The 27,076-nt window shown below is 44.9% G+C and overlaps 1 protein-coding gene across 1 annotated transcript in view; it reads right to left on the reverse strand.

Annotated features, from left to right (window-relative positions):
• The window catches only part of CFAP54 (cilia and flagella associated protein 54), a 247,897-nt gene that overhangs the window by 152,417 nt on the left and 68,404 nt on the right, over nt 1-27,076 (reverse strand). Inside the window, exons 23-27 of the mRNA XM_090042868.1 lie at nt 24,467-24,652; nt 22,635-22,777; nt 19,644-19,791; nt 15,255-15,410; nt 10,927-11,049 (exon numbers count right to left, since the gene is read on the reverse strand). Coding sequence (XP_089898994.1) covers nt 10,927-11,049; nt 15,255-15,410; nt 19,644-19,791; nt 22,635-22,777; nt 24,467-24,652 — 756 coding nt within the window. The remainder of the gene's footprint in view (nt 1-10,926; nt 11,050-15,254; nt 15,411-19,643; nt 19,792-22,634; nt 22,778-24,466; nt 24,653-27,076) is intronic.

Genomic DNA, 27,076 nt, shown 5'->3' on the forward strand with positions numbered 1-27,076 from the left:
ACAGAATTTCCAAAGATCTGTGCCAATCAAAATATTCATAAGAAGAGAGAAGAGCTTGATATTTGACTATGCAATGCTGCAAGCTTGCAGATGAATAGCCTTTCTACTTACTAAATCCAGTCTTCTTTGGTTCTTTGTTCTTCAGAGTAATCTTTAAAGCCTGCTGCTTAGTTATTTCCTCTGCCACAATGGCAAATACAGAATTTGGAGCCAGATGAGAATAAACATTCATCTCTCACCCAAATAATTTATTAGCTTGTCTTTTTTTTCAAGTTGGTAGCATCGAAACTGGAGTTTGCCCTAGAGTTGCACTAATTATAATCCATCATTCATGGGTATAGTTAGTGGAATGGACTAAAAGTTTTATTGTGAAATTTCTGTGCTAACTGTGTTCATGTTGATACAACATTGTACGACTCAGGTTTTGTTTTTTGGGGGGGTTTTTTTGGGGGGGGGGTTGTTTATTAATATATTTCCTGTTCCAAGTTGAATCGGCTAAATCAGTCCCAAATCATATTGATTAAACAAAATGCAAGAGTTCCAAAAACCATATTGATTGAGCAGGCGGAACTTAATCATTCTAAACATTATGTATGGTGCTACAACTGGCAAGCATCCTCCATCCCAGGCTCTCACCCTGGGGCTTCAGATACTCCCAAATCCACTGACAGGCATCTATGCGCCGAACCAAGCTCAGCGGTATTGGGATTCAGCTGCCCCCGGATGCTACAGGCACGCATCCTCCAACCCAGACACTTTAGTCTGGGACTTTGGATACTTCCTATACTCAATTTTACCCCACAAGAGGTATGACTCAGTAGACTTCATTAGCCTGTGCACAGAGAATGAAGGGCTAAGTGTTAAGCCCTGTGGAGGATGAGACAAATTGGTCCCTTAGCATCAACAGGATCTTGAATGGCTTTGTTGACAACAAAGGGGAGATTCAGGACACCCAGGACTTGCCCAAAGGATATAAACATGGCAATGAAAGAGCAGACTGGAAAAAAAGGTATCTTGGCAGTTCCTGGCCAGAAGAATCTGAGACTGAGATAAGTGCCTCCACTTGTTTTGGGGAGCTAAAAGACTAGAAATGAAACAGCTGAGTATCTTTGAGGGTGCTCAAGGCTCTGTGAGCTGGACTGGGGACAGAGAGATGGCTCAACCCCACTGGTGGGGACAGAAAAACTCTGGCTGGCTAGCCTTTGATCCAATCAGTGCCTTTACTGAAAAGACTGTCTGCTGTGCTGCTTAGAACTATGGGTTGCATTATGTTACCCCAACAAGAGGTGAAGCCTCTTTCTCAAGTGCGGAACTGGATGCTTGCTCCCCAAGTCAGAGCTATAGACAACCTGGGAAGGTGAGAAACCAAAAGGCCAAGGTCTCAGAGTGGAAAGGAGCCTGACCTTCCCCCCTGTTCTAGAAGTCAAGCCTGGGAAGCACTGGGAGTGCAGCTGTTTTATCCAGTAATGAGGACACTATGTGGGTTGGAGTGATTTCAGAATTTGATGATGGGGCTGATTTTTTTTTTTCATAGATTCATAGACTTTAAGGGCTGGAAGGGACCTCCCAAGATCATCAAGTCCAGCCCCCCTGCCACAGGCAGGAAGTCTTGCTGGGGTCAAATAACTCCTGCAAGATAAGCATCCAAATGCCATTTGAATGAGTCTAGAGTAGGTGCTTGCACCACCTCTGGAGACAGTCTATTCCAGACACTGGACACTCAAACAGTAAAGAAGCTCTTCCTCGTGTCCAGTCTAAATCAGCCTCCCAGAAGTTTGTGGCCATTAGACTTTGTTATCCTTTGGAGACCACTGGTGAACAACTGTTCTCCCAGATCTTGCTGCACCCCACACCCCTTATGTACTTATAGGCTGCCATCAAATCCCCCGAGCCTTCTCTTCTCCAGACTGAAGAGTCCCATGTCCCTCAACCTCTCCTCGTAAGGCTTGCTCTCTTGGCCTGTGATCATGCGGGTGGCTCTCCTCTGGACTCTTTCAAGCTTATCCATGTCCCTCCTGAAGTGGAGGACCCAAAACTGGATCCAGTACTCCAGCTGTAGCCTCACTAGGGCTGAGTAAAGTGGGAGGATTGCATCCCTGGTTTTGCTTGATATGCATCAGTGGATGTATGCCAGAGTTTGGTTTGCTTTGCTGGCCATGGCATCTCATTGGTGGCTCATGTCCATCTTGTGATCAATCGAGACCCCCAAGTCTATTTAGGTCATGGTGCTAGCCAGGATAGCACTGTCAAGCCTATAAGTACGATGCTGGTTTTTCCTCCCAAGGTGGAGCACCCTGCATTTCTCTGCATTAAAGGCTATCAGGTTTTGGTCCGCCCACCTTGTGAGCCCATCCAGATCGGCCTGTATCCCCAAACTGTTCTCCAGTGCGACTGCCTTCCCCAGACTTTAGTGTCATCTGCAACCTTTGCCAGTCTGCATCAGATGCCCAAATCCAGATCATTAATGAAAATATCGAAGAGTACTGGCTGGAATACTGAACCCTGAGGGACACCATTAGTCACCTTGCGCCATGTTGATTTGCTCCCATCAACCACTATTCTTTGGGTCCAACCCTGGAGCCAGTTCCCCAGTCACTGAACAGTGAGATCAAGCCCAGTTTTCCAGCTTAGCCATGAGCACATCATGGGAGGCCAAATCAAAGGCCTTCTTGAAATCCAGATATATGACATTAACCTCGTCTCCCTTGTCCGGACAATGCATCACCTGGTCATAGAAGGAGACGAGGTTGGTCAGGCAAGACCTTCCAGCAATAAAGCCATGTTGGCTGTCACTCAGAGTTATCTTCTGCTAACCTGCTGCTGTTAGCCTTGATAATTTTCTCCAGGATCTTTACAGGGATGGATGTCAGACTAACTGGTCTGTAATTCCCTGGGTCTTCCTTCCTTTCTTGAAGATTGGGACCACATTGGCTCTTTTCCAATCCTCTGGTACCTCTCCCAAGCACCAGGAGTTCTCAAATATCTTTGCCATAGGGCATGCTATGATGTCCGCTAGCTCCTAAAGGACTCTCGGGTGCATACCATCCAGGCCCATGGACTTGTGGATGTCAACTCTTACAAGGTGTTCCCTCACTTGATCTCCATCAGCTGTAGGCCCATCTTCTGCCCCCTGGATGCAATGTATCCTATCTGACAGGGTGACCCCTTTGGACGCATGGAAGACTGACATAAAGTAATCGTTTAGGAGATTTGCCTTTTCCTGACAGTCAGTCATCAGCTGATTTAGCAGGGGTCCAATGTTGCCTTTGTTCTTCCTCTGATTTCCCACATACCAAAAGAAGGATTTTTTGTTGTCCTTCATTCTCGTGGCTAGCCTGAATTCAGTGTCTGCGTTGGCTTTTCTGGTCCACTCTCTACAGGTGCAGGCTAGTGCTGTGTAGTCTTCTTTGGTGATGACTCCCATTTTCCATCTGGGGTAGGCTTCTCTTTTTAGCTTCAGGAGGTCCAAGTTCCCTACTGAGCCCACTGACTGCACTTCCTTCAGGATAGGATAGACTTTCCTTGTGCTTCAAGGATTATGTTCTTAAGGAACACTCATTCCTCATGGCTCCCCTTTCTAAAGGGCCATGGTATCCGAGTACCTGGTTGACCAGTCTCCTGAGTTTTTGAAAGTTGGCCTTCCCAAAATTGAGGATTTCTGGTTTACTGAGGCACCTGCCCACCCTGCGTTGAACTGAGAAAGTGATCAGTTCATGGTCACTGTCGCCAAGCTTCCCCTCGACTCTCAGATCATTCACCAAATCATCCCATTTGACCAGAACCAGATCCAGCAGTGCCTCTCCCCTAGTCAGCCCGTAGACCTTTTGTGTTAGGTAGAGGTCATCAATGCATGTGAGGGAAGCCACACGACTGGTCAGATTTGGCCATGTCTTCTTTCCATGACATGCGGGGTGGTTGAAGTCCCCCATGACAACCAGACATCTGGAGTCTGCAGCCTCAGCCAGTTCCCTATTGAATTCTCAGTCCAGCTTTTCCTCATGGTTGGGAGGTCTGTAATAGACTCCTACAGTTATGTCCCCTTCCCCATGCTCCCTCTGTATTTTAACCCAGAGGGTCTCGAGAGGCCCTCCTTGGCTGCTAAACTCCGTTTGAAGGGAAATGTATTGCTCCTTCACGTAGAGCACTATACACCCCCCCATCCCTCTTCCCAACATGGTCTCTCCTGTACAAGGTATAGCCTTCTATACCTACAGACTAGTCATAGGTGGAATCCCACCAGGTGTCTGTTATCCCTACGAGATCATAATCATGGTCACTCAGGAGTAGGGCCAGTTCCTCTTGCTTATTCCCCAAATTCCTGGCATTTGTGTACAGGTAGGTCACCTACTGTGAGAAGCCCTGGGCTTCCCTGTGCGCTGGAACGTGACTTTTCCTTAGGCTGTGTTCAGAGTAGATTCTCTTGGGCTACTACTGTGGCTGTCATGACCTGGACTAGAACTGTTAATTGATTGCCCATCCCCTGGAGAACCTAGTTTAAAGCCCTGTCAAGTAGGTCAGCTATCCTGGCCAAGAAGAGCTTCTTCCCTTTCAGGGTGAGGTGGAGGCCATCCCTCTCCAACAAGCCACTGCTTCTCTCCCTAAAGTGTGGACCATGGTCAAAGAAGCCAAACCCCTTGCGATGGCATCATCACCAGAACCTTCTGTTGACCTCTCCAATACATCTCTCCTTCTGAGGCCTGTGACCTGTGACCGGGAGGATAAAGGGAAAAACAAAAAACAAACTATCTGTGCCCCAAGAGCCCTGTAGTCACTCATAACCCAGCCAGGACTGTTCAGAGCCATGACATTTGTGCCCACATGGATGAGTAGCATGGAGTGATGGTTGGAGAGCTGAATGAGTTTGGGGATCCTCTCATTTACATCCCGGACACAAGCCCCCAGGAGGCAGCAGATCTCACAGGCTAAGGGGTCAGGGCAACAATCGCTCCATCAGTCCCCCTCAGGACAGAGTCACCCACCACGATTACTCTGTGTCATCCTCTGGGAGCAGTTACTATTGGCTCTCCATCCTCACATGCTGAAGCCAGTGGCTCAGCTGACTCTGCTGACATCAGGGTTTCAAAACGGTAGTGCAACTCCAGGGGAATGGTCACCCTGGTGCACTGCCTTCTAGGGCCAGAGACTACCTTTGTTCAGGCAACCCCTGGCTGGACTCCATGCCAGTTCTTCATGTCCACCATGGAGTCGTCAGCCATCTGGTGGAGAGCCTGGAAACCGTCCGGGGGCTGCCTGTTAATTTTTTAGGCTCTGGGGCCCGGAAGCATGGCCTCTTCACTTGTGGGGTCTGCTCCCTTTTGGGGTCTCTGGCATGCCAGCTGGAGAAGATCCAGGCCGCAGTCCAGAGACTACACGCCATCAGGAACTGTGAGCAGGAGATCGACTCCTACTACCAGGCCCTTCTCCCCCAGGAGGCAGAGGGTAGACCACAGTCTCCCTCCAGGACAAGGGAGGACTTGTCCTGGAGAAAGACTGCTGGACCTCCCTCACGGACCAGCACAGGGCTTGGCCCAAGGTGGCCAAGAGCCCCAAGGCCCACCACCCCAAGGCCCCTGCCCCAGTGGAGCTTTGCAACAGGTACAAACCTCTTGCAGCCCCAGCAGAGTCTGCTGAGTTGCCAGCTCCGGCAGGCAACACAGGCGCTACTGTAGCTACCACCCCCATGCTCTCCCCAAGACAAAACACAAAGTGTTTGTTGTGGGAAACTCCATCCTGAGGGGATAGTCTGCCGCCCCAACCCCTTAGCCCAGGAAGTTTGCTGCTTCCTGGGAGCCCATATCCGAGACATTGCAGAGAAGATCCCTAAACTTTTCTACCCACTGACCACTACCCTATGCTCCTCATCCATGTGGGCACCAATGACATGGCTGGGAGCACTCCCTGCTGGGTCATGAGGTGCTACAGGGATTTGGGAGTGAACCAAAGGCTGCGGCACTGGTGTCATTGGGAAGGCTTTAGCTTCCATGACCACACTCCGCTCTTTGGTGAGACAGGCCATCAGCTACTGGGAAGGGACGGCCTCCACCTCTCTCTGCTGAGGAGGAGGCTCTTCTCAGCCAGACTGGCTGCTCCACCGGGCTTTAAACTAAGCCTGTAGGGGGATGGAGGGACTACTGCCACTGCTGGCCCGCTCAGCAACCCTTGCAAAGCCAGCAGGCCAAGGCACTTAAGGGAGCCCAGCCCTGGAACGATCTGTAGACAGACAAGGCCAAGGCCCCCAAGGGGACACTTGCCTGCCTATACACAAATGTTAGCAGCTTGGGGAACAAACAGGAGGAACTTGTCCTCCTGCTAAACGCAAATAACTATGATGTCATAGGAATAATGGAGACCTGGTGGGACTCCACCCATGACTAGGCCACAGGTATAGATGGCTATACCTTGTATAGGAGGGATCAAGCGGACAAAAAGGTGTAGCTCTCTATGTCAAGGAAAGTTATACATCCCTGCAAGCTGACATTGGCACCCATGGTGGAAGACTTGAGACCCTCTGGGTTAAATTCCATGGGGAACATGGCACAGGGGATACTATGGTGGGAGTCTACTACAGACCCCTACCCAAGGTCAAGACCTTGACCAGGAGTTTGCCAGGGAATCGGCCAAGGCTGCGCAATCCCCATGTATGGTTGTCATGGGAGACTTTAACTACCCAGACATCTCATGGGAGGAGCACTCAGCCAAATCCGAGCTGTCACAAACCTCTCTCTTATGGGTGGATTACCTCTATCTGATTCAGGAAGTTTACGGGCCAATGAGAAGTAAAGCATTGCTCGACCTGGTACTGGCAACCAGGGACGACCTAAATCAGCGACCTAATGATCGAAGGGAAGCTGGGTGACAGTGACCATGAGCTGATCACCTTCAGCATTCACCATAAAGCTGGCAAATCAGACAGTAATACAGAAGTCCTCAACTTCAGGAAAGCTGACTTTGACAAGCTAGCTAAGGAGGCTTGTCAGTGAGGCCCTAAAGGGACACAACCTAAAGGGAAGGGGAGTTCAGGATGGGTGGTTGCTCCTCAAGGGAGCAATCCTGGATGCACAAGCAAAGTCTATCCCGTCTCAAAGGAAAGGCAGCAAAAGGGCACAGCAGCCCCCTTGGCTCTCCAGAGAACTAGCGGATCTCCTGTGTCTTAAAAGAAAGACCTACAAAGAATGGAGGACTGGAACCACCACCAAGGAGAAATACTCTGCTCTGAGCTGGACCTGCAGAGAGCAAACCAGAAAAGCCAAGGCTGTGATGGAACTCCACCTAGCTACAAATATCAAGGACAATAAAAAGTCCTTTATTAGATATGTGGGGAGCCAGAGGTAAAACAAGGGCAACACTGGACCCCTGCTAAACCAGAAGGGACAACTGACGTCAATGAAAAGCAAACTTACTAAATGGGCACTTTGCGTCAGTTTTTCACCAGTCCCATGGGACGCCCCTGCTGACTACTGGACAGGGAGGCCTGGGTGAGGGATATTCCTTACCTCCATCAGTGCTGACCTCATGAAGGAACACCTTGACAGGCTGGATACCTTCAAGTCAGCTGGCCCTGACTGCTTACACCCCAGGGTACTCAAGGAGCTGGCTAGCACAAGCTCCTTGAGCTGGATCTTTGAGAACTCCTGGTGCTCTGGTGTAGTGCCCAAAGACTGGAAGAAGGCCAATGTCGTGCCTATCTTCAAAAAAGGGAGGAAAGTACATCTGGCAAAATACAGGCCCATCAGCTTGACTTCTATCCTGGGGAAGGTCTTGGAAAAGATTATCAAAGAGACCATCCTTAACAGACTAGCTGACGACAATATCCTGAGGGATACCCAGCATGGGTTTGTTGCAGGTAGGTCTTGCTTGACCAATCTCATTTCCTTTTATGACCAGGTGATCTATCACCTGGACAAGGGAGAAGATATTGATGTCGTATCTTGACTTTAAAAAAGCCTTTGATCTGGTATCTCATGATCACCTCTTGGCAAAACTGGCTAACTCCAGCCTCGACCACACCACGATCCTCTGGCTGGGGAAGTGGCTCCATGGCAGGAGCCAGAGGGTGGTGGTTAACGGATGCCAATCATTGTGGTTTTCTGTGACTGGTGGGGTCACTCAAGGCTCTGTCCTAGGGCCTATACACTTTAACATCTTCATCAATGATGTGGACATCAGTGCCAGAAGTGAGCTGGCCAAGCTCACCGAGAACACCAAACTCTGGGGTAAAGCATCCACACCTAAAGACAAGAGGGTGATCCAGGCAGACCTTGACAGGCTCATGAACTGGGCGGATGAGAACCTGATGGTGTTCAACACCGAAAAATGCAAGGTTCTCCACCTTTAGGAGGAAAAACCTGCAGCATCCTTATAGGCTCAGCAGTGCTACACTGGTCAGCACTACAAATGAAAGGGACTTGGGGGCCATGATTGACCACAAGATGAACATGAGCCTTCAGTGTGATGCTGCAGCTAGTAAAGTGAGCAAAATGCTGGCTTGCATCCATAGATGCTTCTCAAGCAAATCCCGGGACATCATTCTCCCGTTATACTCATCCTTGGTAAGGTTGCAGCTGGAGTACTGCGTCCAGTTTTGGGCTCCACAATTCAAAAAGGATGTGGAGAAGCTTGAGAGAGTCCAGAGGAGAGCCACGTGCCTGATCAGAGGTCAGGAAAGCAGACCTTAGGATGAGAGGCTGAGAGCCATGGGACTCTTCAGCCTGGAAAAGCGCAGGCACGGGGCGATCTGATGGCCACCTACAAGTTTATCAGGGGTGTTCACCAGGTTCTGGGGGAATGGCTGTTCACCAGAGCACCCCAAGGGATGACAAGATCGAATGGTTACAAATTCCACCGTGACCGATTCAGGCTGGGCATAAGGAAGAACTTCTTTACTGTCTAAGCCCCCAGGGTTTGGAATAGACTGCTGCCGGAGGTGGTTCAAACACCCACTTTGAACGCCTTCAAGATGCATTTGGATGCTTATCCTGCTGGGATCCTGTGATCCCTGGTGACCTCCTGCCCATGGGGCAGGGGGCTAGACTCGATGATCCTTCGGAGTCTCTTCCAGCCTAAATATCTATGAAATCTATGAAGTAGGCATCCAATTCCTGCTCCCCCTCTCTAATGGTGCGCAGCCACTGCACTGTTGCCTGGAGTTCCTTAATCTGGCAATCCAGGGCCTCCACTAAAGAAAAAAAAATGGAGAAACTGCAGTCTCAGGAAAAGAAATAGGATGTATCCGCTGCTACTTCTCAATAATGGATGCTTTCTAAGGGGAAAGTGATCTGAGAAGATCAAAAACGCAGAGGATGTAGCAGACTTCCATTTAAGTCCAAGAATTATGTTCATAAAGATAAGGGGGGAGGAAGGGGGAGGGGGGCAAAGAAGAAGATGCCATGCCAGTGGCCCTTCCCAAAAAATAAACTATCACAGGCCTACCTGCATACTCCTTATGCAATGCATACAAGGTCATACAATGGTATTTTTCAGAAGTAAGATGGCAAATTCCCTTTCCAAACACTAAAGTCTAAAGACTGGCTCCTGCAGAAGTTGGGAAGTCTTTATTGGAGATTGAAATTATATATTGGGGCAGGCTTCCTGCAGAAGTTGTCTGCATTGACTTTGCAGCACTGATTAAACCAAAAAGCAATGATACAACTATTTCTGCTGTGTTTGTATCTCCCATGTGATAAATATTGGTTCTGCTTCAAGGAGTGAGAGAGTTGGTACAGGGAATGTCAGTGTCAAAAAGCACTACTCCTGAGGTTGAGGGCTTAGCCACTACTACTGTTTATAACCCTTGGAATAGTACTACAGAATTGGACAATGCTCTTAGCAGGTTTTATGAGACACAGGACTTAGTAGTGTAACACTTCTTTACCAAGAAATAGAAAAAAGAAGAAATTTCTTTTTGACCTGTGGTACAGGGGAGCTGGTCCTTCAAGGAGAATTGCAGAAATTGACTTCTGCCATACTGGGATAAGGGAACAGCTAGTGTAAGTGAATCAAAGCAGCAGCAACATTCCAGGAAACCAAAAGGGAGTCTGCTAAGGCACTCTAAGCTAAGGACAGCTCAGCACTAGAAGAAGCCTGCCTTCTTTCAGGGTCACAGAAAGAGCTCAAACTTATCAGAAAAAACACATTTTTAATCTAGCATCTCCAGATTGGCAGTTCTTAAAAAAAGAAAAAAGTCCTACAAGCACTACATTATTCTTTAATATATGTATATAGCCTGAGTACCTGCAGCTCCAATGAAGTAAAAAAAAAAAAAATGCAGATGTGAATGATCTCTGAAAATCAGGACACTTGAATCATGGCCTTAAATATAAATGAGTGAGTGACATGAGGCACTTGCATTTATAACTTTGGTGCAAAATAAGTTCAGTTAGAAAAGCAGTTAAATTAGGGCTGATGTCAGTTATTTATATGCAAAACAGTTAATATTCTAACATAGTAGAACCAGAGGATGTACCACCGTCATTTCCATGCCTAGTTTTCTGTTTCTTATTAGGCACTCCTTTTTTTATTAGCACTACCAAAAAATTAACACCCCATTTTATGATCACAATTAAGGTATTTTAAATGTATATTTCAATTAATTATAAAATGGAAGGTGCATGATATCTAAGTATCACACAGTATAAATTAAAATAGGTCACTGATTTCATCTAGTAAGAAATAAACAAGATGATCGATCCCATTCCACAATAAACTACTTCACAAAACTTCTGATTTAAAAATACAACAAATGTGAAAACAGCAGCACTAATATGTCCAGAAATATTTTCATAACATTGCTTAAGTCTTGTTCAAGAACGCCAAACTTCCTGCTAGTATTTTTAAGTACAGTTTAGCATGATGAAGTTTTATGTAAAGATTTCAAGTGTTATCTACTGACACTGTAGTCCATAGTCATAAGTATGATAAAATAAATACCTTGGCTGTGTAAAAGGAAGAACATGCTATCATATGCTGAATACTCTCATAACACCCTGCTTGTTTCCTTTGTAAGGTACTAATTGGGAGCTCTTGAAGGACTGTCAAGCATTTAATGAGAATCTGAAAATACAAGGATTACAATATTATGTCCTAAATCTACATACCCTTTCCAGAATCAGTGCCCAGCAATGTAACATTTTACTATAACATTTTAAAACAGTTTACTACATACATAGAGTGAAATCCTAGCCCTGCTAGAATCAATTGTAAAATCCCCCTTTACCTCAATATGGCCTGGATTTCAGCCATTAACTTTTAGCAATAAATAGCGAGTTCTGCCTGAAGTAGTAGACACACAATTAAAGATGCATGGTGGAGTCCTTTAGTGTTTTAATTAGCCAGAAATGAAAGACTCTACAGTGCGATGATGAGTAGATGATACAGATAAACAAATCTACTTAAAATTGTTTTTGAGCAGGTCACAAATGTAAATGAAAAAACAAAAACAAGTTTAAATACTTTTCAGATTAGTTTTCTTTTCTACTTGGTTTTAAATATCAAAGACCCATTTTTCTGTCTTGTTTAACACATATGGAAACCAAATTACTATCCATTTGAACAGGGATCTGAACATGAAAAGCAGTTTCCAATTGTTGGCTGTGCTTTTTTTTAAGATATCAAACAAATAACTGCTTAACCAAGAGCTCATCACAAGTAATGTAATAACATCTACATCGCTTTTCCTAATTGTTTCCATCCTCTCTAAGATTTTTAACACAATAATCATTTCTGACTGCTTTAAACTATGTCAATTGGTCCTTAATTTAAAATCCATGTTTGCTATTTGTTGGTCATGAATTTGAAAGTCTTTGGATATTGCCACAATATATTTTCCTGAAAACCTGATGGGATTTAATAGTATTACTACTAAACACAGAAATAGAGGGAAGGTACACAGTCTTTTATAGGAAATATGCAAACTTTTGGAAAGAAATGTATTTTTAAAAGGAAACATTTCTCCATTGAAAACTGAAGGGTACATTATTGAAAAATAAAATCAACTTCAGCCCCCGAAGGGAACGGACCACCTGAATATCAGAGACAAATACTTAAAAAAGAACTCTGCAAACACTTCCTTTTCTTCCTTCACAGTGGTATTTGTAAACACAATATGGTTGGAAGTTATGGCCAAGATTCTGTCATAGCTAGATATATATTACAGCATTGATCTCAGTGCAGTTACTCTTCACTGATATTAGTATATCTGAAAACACTGTCCAGATACATGGATTTATAACTTAATGGGAGTGCTCAAAAGTTATAGAAATATTAATAGCTTCCCTTTTGGTAGCTCATCTTTAGTTCATCTTTTGTATACATTGTTATAAATTTGATTGTACCCATACATTCAGGCTAGGTACAGACATTCAAAAAGCCAGAGGCAGAATTGATCTAAATTATGCAGTTTTCTGTAAGCAAGGTAGTTTAGTTCGGTAGTAAAAAGAACACACATTTGCCGTTGGTGAGGAGGAGCAAATCTTAAACTGGGTTCACCATTTTTAAACCAATCTATGTGTACCAAACTTCTGTTCTGTTACAAGTATAGACCAGTTTGTGTGCCAAGCATCTGTTCTGTTATGGGTATCTTCTCTTCAGCAACCCCTTACAAAAAAATCAGTCGAAAATGATTGTCTTCCATGACTATCTGATCTGTGTGTCCAAAGATGGCTGATTAGTGTGTCCAAAGATGGCAGGATTGACAGACTCTACTACATCTCAGACATGTGTTTCCATGTGGGGTGGGTGGTGCTGGATTTTTGATTTGGTCTGCAACATGCTGTTTCTGCCACTCCTACTTTTCCATCTCCTGTTGTTGTCATGAGGTTTCAAAGTACTGAGATCCCTACAAGAAACTCTTCCTCCATTTGGGCCAGTCCTGGGCAATAGTCTCCTATGAGTTAACATTGATGTTGCATTTTTTTAAGTTAGCCTTGAGAACATCACCTGAAGCTACACCTGAAGCACTTTCTCTGCCCTTCTCTTAAACATACACCTTGCTGAGCTAGGAGAATAAAAGTCGCTTTTGGAGCCTGGAGTTGGACATCCAGATGACATGGCTAGCCAATGAAGCCAATGTCAGATGATCCTCACCTCAATACTTGTAGTGTTTGGTTGCAGAAAGATGCTAATGTTGATGCATCTGTTTTCCCACTGGATTCAAAGGACCTTCCACAGGCAGCATTGATGGCACTTCTCCAATGACTTCAGACATCTCCTGTACACTGTCCATGTCTCAGCTCTGTACAGCAAAGTGGGGATCACGACTGCTTGATAAACCATGAGCTTGTTTTTGCTTCTGATGTCACAATCTTTAAACACCCATTTCTTTAGGCATCCAAAGGCTGCACTTGCCTATTTGAGGAAATGTTGGATTTCTTTGTCCATGTCAGCCGTTTGAGAGAGATGGCTTCCAAGGTAAAGGAAATACTCAATGTTCTCCAGAGTCTCACTATGGATTTGGATTGTCAGAGCTGGGGACTGTTCCTTAGGAGTGTGTTGATATTTTAGTCTTCTGGATGTTAACTGTCAGTGCCATTTTTCTTGTATGCCTCAGTAAAGACAATGATGATTGCCTGATGATCTGCTTCTGTGTGAGCACACGCTACAGCATCATCAGCATACTGGAAATCAATGACTGAGGTCGAGCTGGCCTTCGTTTTGGCTCTCAGTTGAAATTAAACAGCTTACCATCCATTTGGTAATTTAGCTCCACGTCAGCTGAAAGCTTGTTGGTGGTCAGATGTAGCATCATGACAAGGAATATTGAGAAGAGTGTTGAAGCGATGACACAACCATCTTAACTCCCATCTTAACCTCAAAGAGTTCTGTGATAGATCCATTACTGAGAACCACTGTTTGCAACTATCATGGAGCAGGCAAGGAATACTACTAAATTTCAGGGCATCCATACTTCACAAGGATCCTCCACATCACTTCTAGGCTAACAGAGTTGAAACCTCTCATGAGGTCAAAGAAAGGCCATGTAGAAGAGGCTTGTGTTGTTCCCAGCCTTTCTCCTGGCACTGGAAAGCTGAAGATCATATGTCAGTTGTGCCCCTTGATGCCTTAAACCCACATTGACATTCCAGAAAGAACACTTCAGCAAGTGCAAGGAGACATTTCAAGCAAGTTCTTGCAATGATCTTTCCTGAGATGGACAGCAAGGCGATTCCTCTATAGTTTCCACAGTCAGACTTGTCTCCTTTCTTGAAGATCGTCACAATCCTGGTATCCCTGAGATCATCAGGGATTTTCTCATCATTCCAGGTCCTTAAGATGAGGGCATGAAGCTGTGATGTGAGCAACTCTCCCTGCTGCTTAAAGATTTCCATGGAGATTCCATCTGCTCCAGATGCCTTGTCCTTCTTCATCTGCTTGATGATTTTCCTCACCTTGTCAAGGGTTGAAGGGATTCCAAAATCATCTCTGACTGGGTGTTGCAGGATGGAGTTGAGAACACCCTCAACAACAATCATCTTGACTGAAAAGGCCTTCAAAATGTTTCTTCTAATGCACACTGATGCTTCCCCTTTTCTCAATCAGGTCTCCTCCATCCTTATGATCCATCCAACTCAAGGGAGTTGGTCCCTGAGTGCTCAGACCATAAACAGTTTTGGTGGCACTGAAGAAACTTTGGCATATCATGGATGTCAGTGAGATGTTGAATCCCCTTAGCCTCATCTTCCCACCATTTGTTCTTCATATCACAGGTCTTCCTTTGGAACTCTGCTTTGCCTTACTGGAAATTCAATTTCTTTTGCTTGGAGGTGGTGTCATTTTGCTAAGCACAAAGGGTATTGCACTTGAGATCAATCAACCCTTGGATCTCCCGGTCAATCTCATCAAACCAATCTTAACATTTCCTGGTAGAGACTCCAAATGTCTCTTCACAAATGCTAATGATGGTGGTCTTGAGGACACCCCACACACTGCTGACATGCTCCCATTGTTTTTGATTGGAATTTACCAGTTTTTCATTGAGGAACTGGTGGAAGAAGACTTGCTTGCTTGGATCCGAGTCCTTCAACATTGACCTTTTCTCAGCATTGCTTCTGCTTCAGCCATCATTTGCTGCAGCAGTTTGAGTGACATATATACCAGTTTAGTGATGTATATACAGTTTATATACCCATTTATATATATAGGCCAGTTTCCAGTTGTGTGTACTGGTAAAAGTACACTTCACCTGGGCACAATGTTGGTCTATCTTTTGTTTACTCACTCAGAGAATTTGAATTAAACTATTTCTTTTCAAATGATCTTACCTGAACCACTGGCACTGAAGAAATCTTGTGGTAGATAATTGGAGCAAGGAGACTATAACATTGAACAACAGCTTGCAGGGCATAATTTGCATCATTTAACCAATTAGCAAGCTCAATTGCCACAAGCATTCTCTCACATTCAACTAATCTAGCAACCTGCAAAAGAATAAAATTTATATTCAGTTATAACTTTAAATTACCTATCCCAAAAGGTGGAAGAAGAAAATTATTTCTATAGTTTAAATGGCAGTATAATAGTATAGTAAATAAGATGTCTGAATTTAGAATAAAGCTTACAGCGATCCTTAGGAGTGTATAAGCAAATACATCATTGTTCATGACATCAAAGAAAATTGTAGCTTTAACCTAATTTTATCCCTCAAGTCTATTAGTCTATGATGTCAAAAAAACTTGTACTTCAAACACAGAGCCATTTTAACGGAGCAAGAAGAAACCATAGCATGAAAAATTAGTAAAATTGTAAAGTCACATGCCATCCACTCATAGCTAATTAGCGGGAGAAAGCATTAACCTTTTCTTGTTTTGACATTTTAGGTCCCAGTCCTCCAGCCTTTGCATGAGTAGAGCCAGTGAGTGAAGTGAAACTAAAATTGAAGTGAAGAGTTTTATAGTTTCTCAAAGGAGCAGAATTGATAAATCTTTGTGTTATTACCTTCAAGAAGCAATACCTTACCCTTTGTTAGAGTTGGATAGGCAGGAATAAACTCAGGCTATTATACCCATGACATTCTATCAGAAGACTAACACTGAAGAAAAAGCACAAGTGACAAAAATGTTTATAGTAAACATTCACTGCCTTCACCTCCACTTTCATCTGAAGCACACCCTGAATGGCTGAAATGGACAGTTACTACCACCAGTGCTGCTGCTGCAGCTGCCACTGCCATCTGCTCTGCTGCTGCCCCTTCTCAGGCCTGACAGACTGAGACGGAGACTGCATGGCCACCCAGGCTATGGTACAGGCACTGCAACAGAGCCTCCTGCACTTCTGGGCCAGCTGCTAGTGGGCTATGTCTGCAAGGATGGCCTTCAGGCAGAATTGTTGTCACGTCTTCTGGTGCCCCTGCTCTGCCATCTGGGCAGCTATCGCCCAAAAGATGTGCTCTCTGCGGCAACCAGCTTTGAATTGTCAAGGCACATCCTCTTGGCCCCAAATGGCCAAGTCAGCCACCTCATCTGCCCTCCAGCTGTGTCCCTACTGATGGCCTTGGGCAGGCTCCTCTGCCGAGGTCTCACCACTTTCCTCACAAGGAAAGATCCTGGTGTTCCCTGTTTAAAAACTGCACATACTCTGATAAAAACCAAATTATCTCATTAAAATACTCCAAATCAATGTTCTTCCTACTTGACTGGGGGCAGGCAGGAGTTCCCCCGTAGCAAAAACTTAACAGCCAGTGAACAGCCATGCTGCTCCCAAAAGCAGCTACGCCACTCCCAAAAGTGGCCACAGGGCTTCTGGAAACAGCTGCAGCCTACATCCAGGGCTTGCACTCCCCAGCCAGCACTCACAGGGGGGGCACCAGTGCTCCTGCCTGCCTCCCCGCCCATCGCCTGAGCAGGGAGCACGGCCTGACAGGGAGTATATCGGTGCTCTCAGGGGGTGCACATGCACCCCCTATGCATCCCCACTGATAGATCAGTTGGGCAATGTTTTATTGATATATTTATGATATTAAAGCAATTTGGAAGACTACCAGTGCCTCTATCATCATAATAAAACAAATTCTAAATATCTACAGGTTTCCCTCACTTTATGCTATACATGCATTCCTGGAAAACAGCACATAACCTGAACTTGCATAAAGGGAACCCAATTTACAATGTAACAAATAAGGATACATTCCAAGACCAACTCTACTGACCCCCAGACACCTATTTCTACCACTTTTACAAGACAATTTTGATACTCACCAACAGCAGACAGTACACACAAACACAGGGCACTATCATAATGGGGATGGCAACTACATAAACACGTGTCACTGACAATGAGTGTGAAGCACATATCCACACAGGAGACTGTATTTTGGTGCATGTCACTCCCACAATGCACCGCACAAAGCAGCTGACTGCAGGCTTCCACCACACCAATCACATAAAAGTGAATTTACCTTACATATAACAAATTTTTGGTATAAAAAGAGTCATCACATAAGAGCAAATTCACACATACAGAACCCACATAAAGCAAGGGAAACTTGTATATACTTTACCATTTACATTTGGTTTTTTATCACAGAAAAATCAGTTGCCCCTGCCCCCTTCTCTCACCAGGATATGGGAAGTTGAGCAACACTGATATGCCAGTGCCCTGCCCCTGCCCCTCACTCCCAACCCACAGCCCTCCCTCCGCCACCCCAGTGCCCCTCACTCCGAACCTGCAGCTCCTGCCTGCCCCCACAAGCTCTCTCCCAGCAACAGCTTTGTCCCAGCACCAGGACATGTATCCAGCTTCTGCTTTGCAGCTCTGAGCAGTGCAAGCCCATGCTGTTCTGCTCCATGCACCTGTGCCCAGGCCCCAAAGATCCCCTAGTCATTTCTGGGAAGCCCACAACTGAGGCTCAGGGACTGGGCTGGGCAAGCCCCTTTCCTTCCAGGCTAGCCTACCCCTGCACAGGCTGCTCTAGCGGGGCAGAAGGGTTCTAAGCCCGGCTTGACAACCTCTCCTACCTAGCCTGCTCTCCCACCCCTAACCTCCATCTCTCTCTCTCCCCCTCACACACACCCCTGCTGCCACCTTAACTCCTCCCTCCAGCCCATCACACACCCAGGTGGTTCCTGGGACCAGGAGCACCCCCAGGCTGGGACTACATGTCCCAGTGCCAGTGTGAGCATGGGACAGGCATGCAGTGTGGAAGTTACCCCTACAGCTGAAGCTGCTGCCAGCAGGTCCTGTCCCATCTGGTGGTTGGGCATGCAGGGTATGAGATTTGTTGGGGCAAGGTGGGGTTTGGGGGGGAAGGTATGAGAGGGCGTGTGTTTGTGTAGGGTTTCTGGGGGTGAGGTTTGTGGGAGGTATGGGGTTTGAGTGGGTATGTGGATGGGGGCATGTGGGAGTGGTTTGGGGGTGTGGGGGGACTCTGGGGCTGGCAGGGGGGAGTGGTCTGAAGGAGTGGGCCTGCACATTCACAGGCCTCCCTCTTCCCCCCTCCCACCACTGCAGCAGTGGCCATCCAGGCACTCCGGGCCTGCTAAGGGCAGAGTCCCCCCGCGGTGCGGTACAGTCCCAGCTGGAGACCCAGAGCCACCTGTGCCGCATGGAGCCAGCCCAGCCTGGGGGCACATGCCTTCAAGCAGGACCGAGCCACTCTTGCTGTCACCAAAGGTCCCTGCACTGCACACAGAAGCCCAGCACCCTCGGGCTAGGCTGGGTCCTGTATTCAAAGTGCCCTACATGTCATCAAGCCAGGCTGGCTCCATGAAGCAGGACCTGGCCTGACTCTTGCATGTTGTGCTGGGACCCAAGGTGACAGCAAAAGCAACCTGGCCCTGCCCAAAGGCACATGGCCTTGGGCCGGACCAGCTCCATGTAGCACAGATGGTGTCAGGCCTCAGGCAGCTGGAGCTGTACCATGCCAGAGGGGGACTCTGCCAGCAGCAGGTCCTGACCACCTGGACAGCTGCCACTGCTGCTGCAGGGTGGGGGGGCAGGGCTGTGTGCCATGCGGGGAGGGGGGGCAGCCAGGGGACCCACCCCTCCCAAGCAGCTCCCCCTACCTCCACAGTCCCACTACACCCACACACATTCCCCCTCCCCCCACCCCACCCCCACCCCCATGTCCCTACTTAACAAGGACAGAGCCTGGGTCTGAGCCACTGCTGCAGCCTTGCCCCAGCACAGTGAGGCAGCGTGCTGAGACAGCGTGCTGGGCCAGGTGCCAGAGCATCTCTGTGGAAGACCCAGCCTCTGGTTGCTTCAGAGCTCCAGAAGCATGCCCTGTGCTGCTTTTTCCCAGTATGTTTTCTTTTTTGATACCAGGATTTCCCAGTATCAATGTTAGAGTCCGCACCGAAATTTTTTGTTCTCAGCGTGCCTTTTGCGGCGTTTCAAACTGCTTTGAGAAACCGCAACAGGCACAGGCTTGCTCATTTGGACACAGCCAATGAGTCTTTCCATTTGCTTCAGTTGGCTTTGGATCAAGCTATGAATGAGGGAAAATGGATTAAGAAAAAGCCTACAGACCAAATCTATAAAAACATCTGCTGACATTAACATAATTTAGAAGAGTGTTTCTGATGACTATCAACTTAGGGAAAACTGTATGAACTTGAACTGCAGTGCAACATTCATCTTGGAATTTTGAGATCATAATGGACAAATCAAGAAAAAAAAAATCAAGCCCCACATATTTTCTAAGCCATACATACTTGTTCATTGTACAGTATATCATTGGAATGAATGGAATCACAGAAGAGTGCTCCTCCCTTAACATGAATGTCATTAAGAACAAATATGTTCCTCAGAAATAGGTGCAAGAAGAAAGGAGAAGCCTGAGATACAGCATCAAGAGATAACCTACAAAAAATGTAAAAAAAGGTAAAATAATGGTAAAGCTACATAATAATAATATAGCTATTCCATATATGTGTATAACTTGAGAAAATACAAAATCCAATTATGACATCACCATTCACAAGGATTAGACAGCTGCTGCCAGAAAGGAAATTAAATTTACTTAGCCCTCCCTCTGTTGCTAGCACTCAAATAGAAAGTAAAAATCTCCTGCTTGGGTTTACATCTGGCTATTAGTATCTTGCACAGACTTTTCTGGGCATTTTTCCCCGTCGAACATAATAATGCCACTGTCGTATTATCTTTAGGGGAACTGAAAGTTATTTCAAAGATGTGAGGGGTTGCTTTATCATCATCATTTTGCAGCAGTTCCTAAAGATTCTACTAAAGGATCAGGATAGTTCTGGGTTAGATGACACACACACACACACACACACACACACACACACACACACACACACACACACACACACACACACACACACACACACACACACACACACACACACACACACACACACACACACACACACACACACACTCCTGAACAGCTAAGTACTCCTAACAGACTTTTTTCTTAGTGTTATTCAGTTCCCAACACAGTGTTTTTGTATGTCCTCCTGATACATGTTTTCATGGTGTTTCTGGATGATTTGTCTTGTTTTCAATCCTTTGCCTTATAACCTCCAAAGTCTGCACCTTTGTTCTGCAGAAGTATGTTATCAGTTTCCCTTCCTTCATTATACCTCCTAAAAGGAAGACTGAAAGTCCAGGAAGAATGTCTGTAGGCATGTTCACATAGTCAACCTTACAATGACACCACCAGGGATTTTAGTACAGGGAACAGATGTTCTCCTCTCCTTCCAATTTCCACTGCAGTCCCCATTAGCCATTACTGTTTGTAGGCAGTCCCAATTAGACTGCCTGAGACCTACCAGTAAACAAATTGAAAACGGTCTCCATGATTTAAGGGATTAATCCACTTCCTGCTGAAGTCCATGGACAACTTTACATCAACATTAATGGGAGATGGATCTGGACTTAACTAAATAAAAAAAAAAAATCTTTAGAAAAATTCTAAGCAGCTGTTCCAAACTGCAATCTTCATTTGATTCACACAAATCAAATATGAACATAGGTCTTATCTTCAGAACAAAGAACCTCAGGGTGACTATAGATGTGGACTGATGTGTTCTAATAAGAATGCTCCAGCATAGCCTCACCACCACGTGTATTAAGCCCCCTGTGTTTCAAAATTGTTGCAGGTGTGTTTTAACTAAATCTCGTTGCATGGTCTTTAGTTAAAGTGCCCCTGTAGCCATTTTGACATGTGGAGGGCTTAATACACATTACAGTGAGCTGTTTTAATTACAGCAGCTGTCCAGGAACTCCCTCTAATTGAAACAGCCCCTCCCCACCTCCAAGCATATGCATCAGCAGCCAATATGGTTTAAAACAAAAATATGCCACATACATAAAACAGAAATAAATAGGGACAAAAGATGAATGAAAAATTAATACAAATAAATAAAGTAATAAATTAACACCTTGACCGAAAACCTATGGAAGTAAAAAAATCTAACCCCATTTAAAAAGTGGCTTCAAAAGTTTATGAATGGGATTATATGACAAAGTTGCTTGGAATAGGAGAAAAGTAGTCTCTGTTCCAGAAAGTATCTTTCAATCCTATGTCTTGTGTTCATTTTTAAAGTTATTCAGACACCTAATTCTCATACAAGTTAGACATCCAAGAGAGTTAGGCATCTGAATAATCTTTAAAATTTGGCCTTATGCTCTTGTCTTTAAATGGGAATTTTTAAATTTATTTCTATAGTTTTAGGAATAGGTCTGATCTGATGTGGAAGTGGTAATATAGTGGTTATAATATAAAGAAAGATGAGTAATACAAAACTTGAGGTAAGATTTTTTTTTTCGGAAAATGGTTTTTGTTTTAACAACACTATTCAAAATTGAACAAAAAACACATTGGTTGTTTGTGATATGCCCTGGATTAATACCAATAAACCTTCCAAGTTCTGCAGCATTTCTGCAAAATTCAAACTTATACAGATTTTAACACTACTTTATTTCTCCTCTACAATCATGCCAATATTTTCCTATTACACAATTAATAAAAAGACTTCATCTGATGAAGATAATGATGTAAAATTCAGATGTTCTGGATTACTGAAAATTGCCAAACTATTACTATACTTTAACCTAACTACATTTCTTGTCTGTTATACATATATATAACAGAAAATATATAGAATATATATATTCTGTTACTTTATATATATATATTATTTATGCCAAACACAATTTGTCTTTTCTTCTTGTTATCTTGGAAATAATTGTTTTTATTTCCTTTTGCGTTCTTTCCGTGAAGCTTTAGTAGACTTCCTTAAAAGGCTGAGTTAAAACCTCTATAATGTTAAAAAGTTTAAAATATCAGTCTGTTTTTCTTTACCATTTTGGAGAGGCTATAAACACTAGAGACACTTCTGAGACGCTTTTGCTTCTAATAATTTCAAGAATATCAAAAAGTGGCAATTCTGGTGTTGTATATTCTATACAGGAAAATAAGGCAATATAATTTTTCTTGGGAAAAAAATTTGCCCAGTTGTCTGATCTGAGAAAGCATCATTATAAATAATAGTAGAGGTAATAGCTATAATGAAAACTCTTTGTTATTTTGATCATATATATTTTTATGACAACATTAACAATTGTCAGCATTCAGACTGAGAGCATAAATAATAATTTATAACCTGTTACTTTATAAAATAAAACAGTGCACATTTACAATTAATTGTTATTTTTAAAAAAATCCTTTTACCAGTTACCTGTTCGGAGATATAGTAAAATTGTTACTGGAAAAAATAACTGCTGAATCAGCAGATGGTAGAGATAGAGACGAGACAAAATAATTCCACACTGGTGAGAAAGCTTTCTTGGCTACTGTATAGCAGCCAGTCTGATAGGCAATCTACAAAATACAACATAGGTTTGAAATTATATACTTTCCATAATGAAGTTGTTACATTCATAGTTATAATGCTTACTAATAATAGTTAATTAAATAAAACTATTGATCTTGGGGGGAGTTAATATAGTGAAGCCAGGTAACTATGACAGCAGTAACAAGAAAGTCTTTAGAATTTATAATCTTTTATCTTTCCAACACTGCAGGGATGTTTATAGTATCTTAAAATAGTCTCAGAATCATAAAGGAGCAACATTCAGCTAAAACTCATCTGATTCTATAGGACTTGCAGAGCCTTTGGCTTCTGACAGAGGTTATACTTAAAGCATGACTAACTGGTTAATCGCATCTTAAATAATGACCTAACCACATTCATTCAATTAAACAGTGTGATAAAACAAGACACAAGCCACAAAATACATGTAATAACTCCAAAGTTATTACACAAAATATATGTAATAATTTTGTGGCTGGATCCCGTTATGACTAACTGAATATGCAGCCAATGTTCCCACCCTTGTGAGCACACGGGAGTCCTTCAAGACTCCCATGTGCTCCAGAGGCTGGAAATTCTGGTTAGGTGACTGGGGGCTCCCAGCTAAGGGAGCTCATAGAAGCCCTTAGCTCTTATGTGCTCCCCTAGCTAGGAGCACCCAACAGCTGATTAGGGCTCCCAGTGAAGGGAGCACAATCAATAGATGGGCTCTCTCATTTGGGTGAGGCACACTGGATCAAGGGCACACTATCATCCTGGGCTCCCCAGGCACTAGCAATATGGCACAATGTGATCTGATGTTCAATCCCATAATTGCACCTCCTGCCATGTACGAGTGGTATAGCAGGAAGTGCAATTGCTGGGATTATGCATCAGATCTCACTGCACCTTTAACATTGATAAGTAGCATTTGATTCAGAACTAGAATCAAAAATGGTGTGATAGAATTTTGGCCATTCCTCTATGCAAAGTCTGTATGAAAGTCACTGTGGGTGCTACTAATCCACCCTGACTATTAATCCACCCTGAATTTCCTCAGCTGCTGCTATGACTGCAGGAGCCAGGTCAACAAGGATGAGGGGATGCAAATTGGACCACACAAATGGACAGCAATTCACAGGGATAGTTCTAACCGCTGCAAATCTTGGGCAACCTCTCACAGCTTCCCAGGTTCCACGGGGCTGGAAGGATTCACCCTTTCCCTATTATGCAGCTCCTTCTTCTAACTCCTTCTTTTTGAAGACAGAATTTATGAAAGACATAATGAAAGGAGTCTCTCAAAGTATCTGTAATTCTGAGAGCTCTGGTTTTGTTTCAATATTGGATATATCCCCTGCAAAAGTTAATCAGATCTTTTTCCCCAGTTCCCAACACCCATTAAAATGATCTCCAACTGTTTAACTGTCTCCCAAAGACCGAAAAAAACCTGGATGAGACTAAATAGAGAGTGGCAGGTTGGAAAAAAGGACAAGAGGAGTGGCCCTGAAACAGATTTTCCTTAAGCTGGTATTACACACAAAGTGAGAATTAGATTTGCTACTACACTTTTTCATTTGTTATTTTAAATTCTGCTTGTTGGCGACTCCAGAAAATTTATGTTGGGTCCCAATTAAAAAAAATGTTTTGGAACCTTTATTAAAAAGGAAAAAACAAATATAACACCAATTTAAAACGTTCATTTATTGATTAAAATTTACCTGAGTCAAATATGCTCGAGCAGTAGTAGCAGAAAGAGGTGGATATGCAAGGATGGGCTTAGTTGTTTCCCCAATAGCATCACCAATAAGCTTTCCATCTGAGGAATATGCTGCAACTGCAAATATGTACTTTTCATTTGGATTTAAGCCTTTTATTTCCAAAAGGCTTTTCCCATCAGCTGGTACCTGTTAATAAGAAATACGTCTAATTCTATGTATCGCACATACAAAGAAGGAAGTCACAGAGTGTAAATTTTATTGTGGCTAAGTGCAGACATCTGGAGAGGTTAGGGAGCGGTTAGAGCAGGTTAAAAATGGCTACTCAATCTCACTTACTTTGCCCAGGTGTGGACCTTACCCAGTCTAAGTGATTAGAAATCAATCTAAACCTGGAACTGTCAGAAGTTTTGTGCACACAGACTCATCTAAAAATGGTGGAACCCAGTCTAAAACAGACCTGGATCAATGTATGCTCAAATTTAATCAATCTAGGTTAGACGAATGAATGGGATTTCTACCCGCTCAGCCTCAGGGCTGGGAACCCCTAGCTGCCAGCCCCAGCCATGGAGCTGCACTTTTCCTACTTGTCTCTCTGGCACTGGGTTATATTTAGGCCAGGGGTGGGCAAAATGCAGCCTGCAATCCAGATGCGGCCCACCAAGCCATTCTATCTGGCCTGTGGGGCCCCTAAAAAATTTAGAAATTTTATATTTGTTTGACCCTGGCTGCCTGTCATGTGGCCCTTGATGTCTTGCCAAAACTCAGTAAGCAGCCCTCCTCTACCTGAAATAATTGCCCGCCCCTGATTTAGGCCCTCCCAGCCCCTCAGTCCTCCCGCAACTCCCCATCCCACAAGCCACTCCCCATGCTGGTTTTACCACTGCTGCAGCGAGCCAAGAAAGTAAGTAGCGGTGAGGGGAGGGGCAGGAGGGAAGAAAGGTAGGTTCACTGGGGTGGGGGGGCGGAGCCTAAAAATATCCCTAATTCCTCAAAATTCCCCTGTGAACCCCATAAGCCCCCCTCATCCTAGAAACCCTCCCAGGCTAAGTACAGACAGTCAAATAGTCCAAGGCAGAACAGATTCATTCTAGACAACTTCCTCTAAGCTAATAACCAAGTGAACTGACGTTCAGCTTTTAATTGGGAAAGGCGGGGGGAGCACTGACCAGCACCTGCACAAATGGGGGACAAACACCTGCAGAGGAAGAGGAAAATTTCCCCCTGCTCCATGAGGCTGCCCTGGGCTGTCCCTGATACTCACAGTGGCTAAAGCAAGCAACTGCGGGGCTCAGGAAGGGAAGAATTCCCCTCAGCTCCCAGGAGTTGCCCCAGGCTGAGGAACCCTGGCCTGGGGTGGAGGGAAGCCCTCAAAGGCAGCGAGTCCCCGGTGCCCCCATGCTGGGCTGCACAGGCAGGCATCCAGCCTAGAGGATTCCTTCTCCTTCCCTTCTGTGGCAGCAGCTGAAGCAATCAGCATCTAGGAAGGGCGGGGGGGAATTCCCCTCAGTTCCCCAAAGCTGTCTGGCTAGGGGCCTGGGGCCCAAAAAGAAGCCCCCGAGGTAGGGGCTCCCTGGTGCCTTGGGAACTCCTTCCCCCTCCCTCCTGTGCCAGCAGCTAAGACAAGCAGCTGTACAAGGCAGGGGGAGGCACAAAATTCTCCCAACTCCCCGCTAAAGGGGCTTCCCCTTCCCCTGTGCTGTGCAGACCTGGGCTAAGGCAGTGTGGAGGTCTGTTCCCCCACCCCTCATATGCTGACTGCAGGCAGGAAGCAAGCTATGGAGCAGAGGGGCAAGACAGTCCCTGCTCCACTGGAGCAAAAAGCGCAGCCCAAGGCTGCAAAGCATCCTGGGACGCTGGGGAGGCTGTGAATTAACTTGAGCTGGGAAGGGGTCTGGGACAGAAGTTCCATAAACTGGTTTGTGCCAGTCAGGTTTTCTTAAACCTCTTTCAACCATTTTGAAGTGATTTATGTGCACTGAACTTCTGGTCTGTTATAGGTTTAAACTGGTTTCCAATCACTTAAACTGGTTTATGTGCAACTTCTGCCCCTGGCCCCAGACCCCAGCAACCCCCTGGAGACCCAACCTCCCCCACACTGCCAATTCCTTTGATAACTCCCATGGATGCCACCTGTCCCCACACTCCCCAATCCCTCCTGTGGACATTACCTGCCCCACTATCGCTCTCATGGTTCCTGCTTTACTTCTCCAGTTTGCCTGTTTGCCCCCAACCCTACCATTAACCACCCCATACAGTCTTACCTTAGATTGGGTGGCCACTTTTAATGCAATCTAACCTCCCACTAACCCTTTCCCCCCACAGCAATATCTGCACTTAGCATGCAAGACCTTTTGCTTATTTTTGGAGGTATTTCTTTGAAATAATGTTATAATCCACCCATTTAACTAATGCAGAAAACATACACATATCTGTGCCATTCCCAAGGCAAGTGCCATGGAATATTAGGTTACTCTGGAATTGCACTGAGAGAGAATAGTAAGACAGTTAAATCTGCAAGCTTTTTTTCCTTAAGAAAGAAAAAAAAAACTCAGGCTGCCTATAGAGAGGCTGAACATGTAGAGAGGGCTAGATACATAACAAAAAAGGGTT

Source organism: Crocodylus siamensis, chromosome 4 (assembly GCF_052110815.1).
Source record: "Crocodylus siamensis isolate JL-2025a chromosome 4, ASM5211081v1, whole genome shotgun sequence".
NCBI lineage: Eukaryota > Metazoa > Chordata > Crocodylia > Crocodylidae > Crocodylus > Crocodylus siamensis.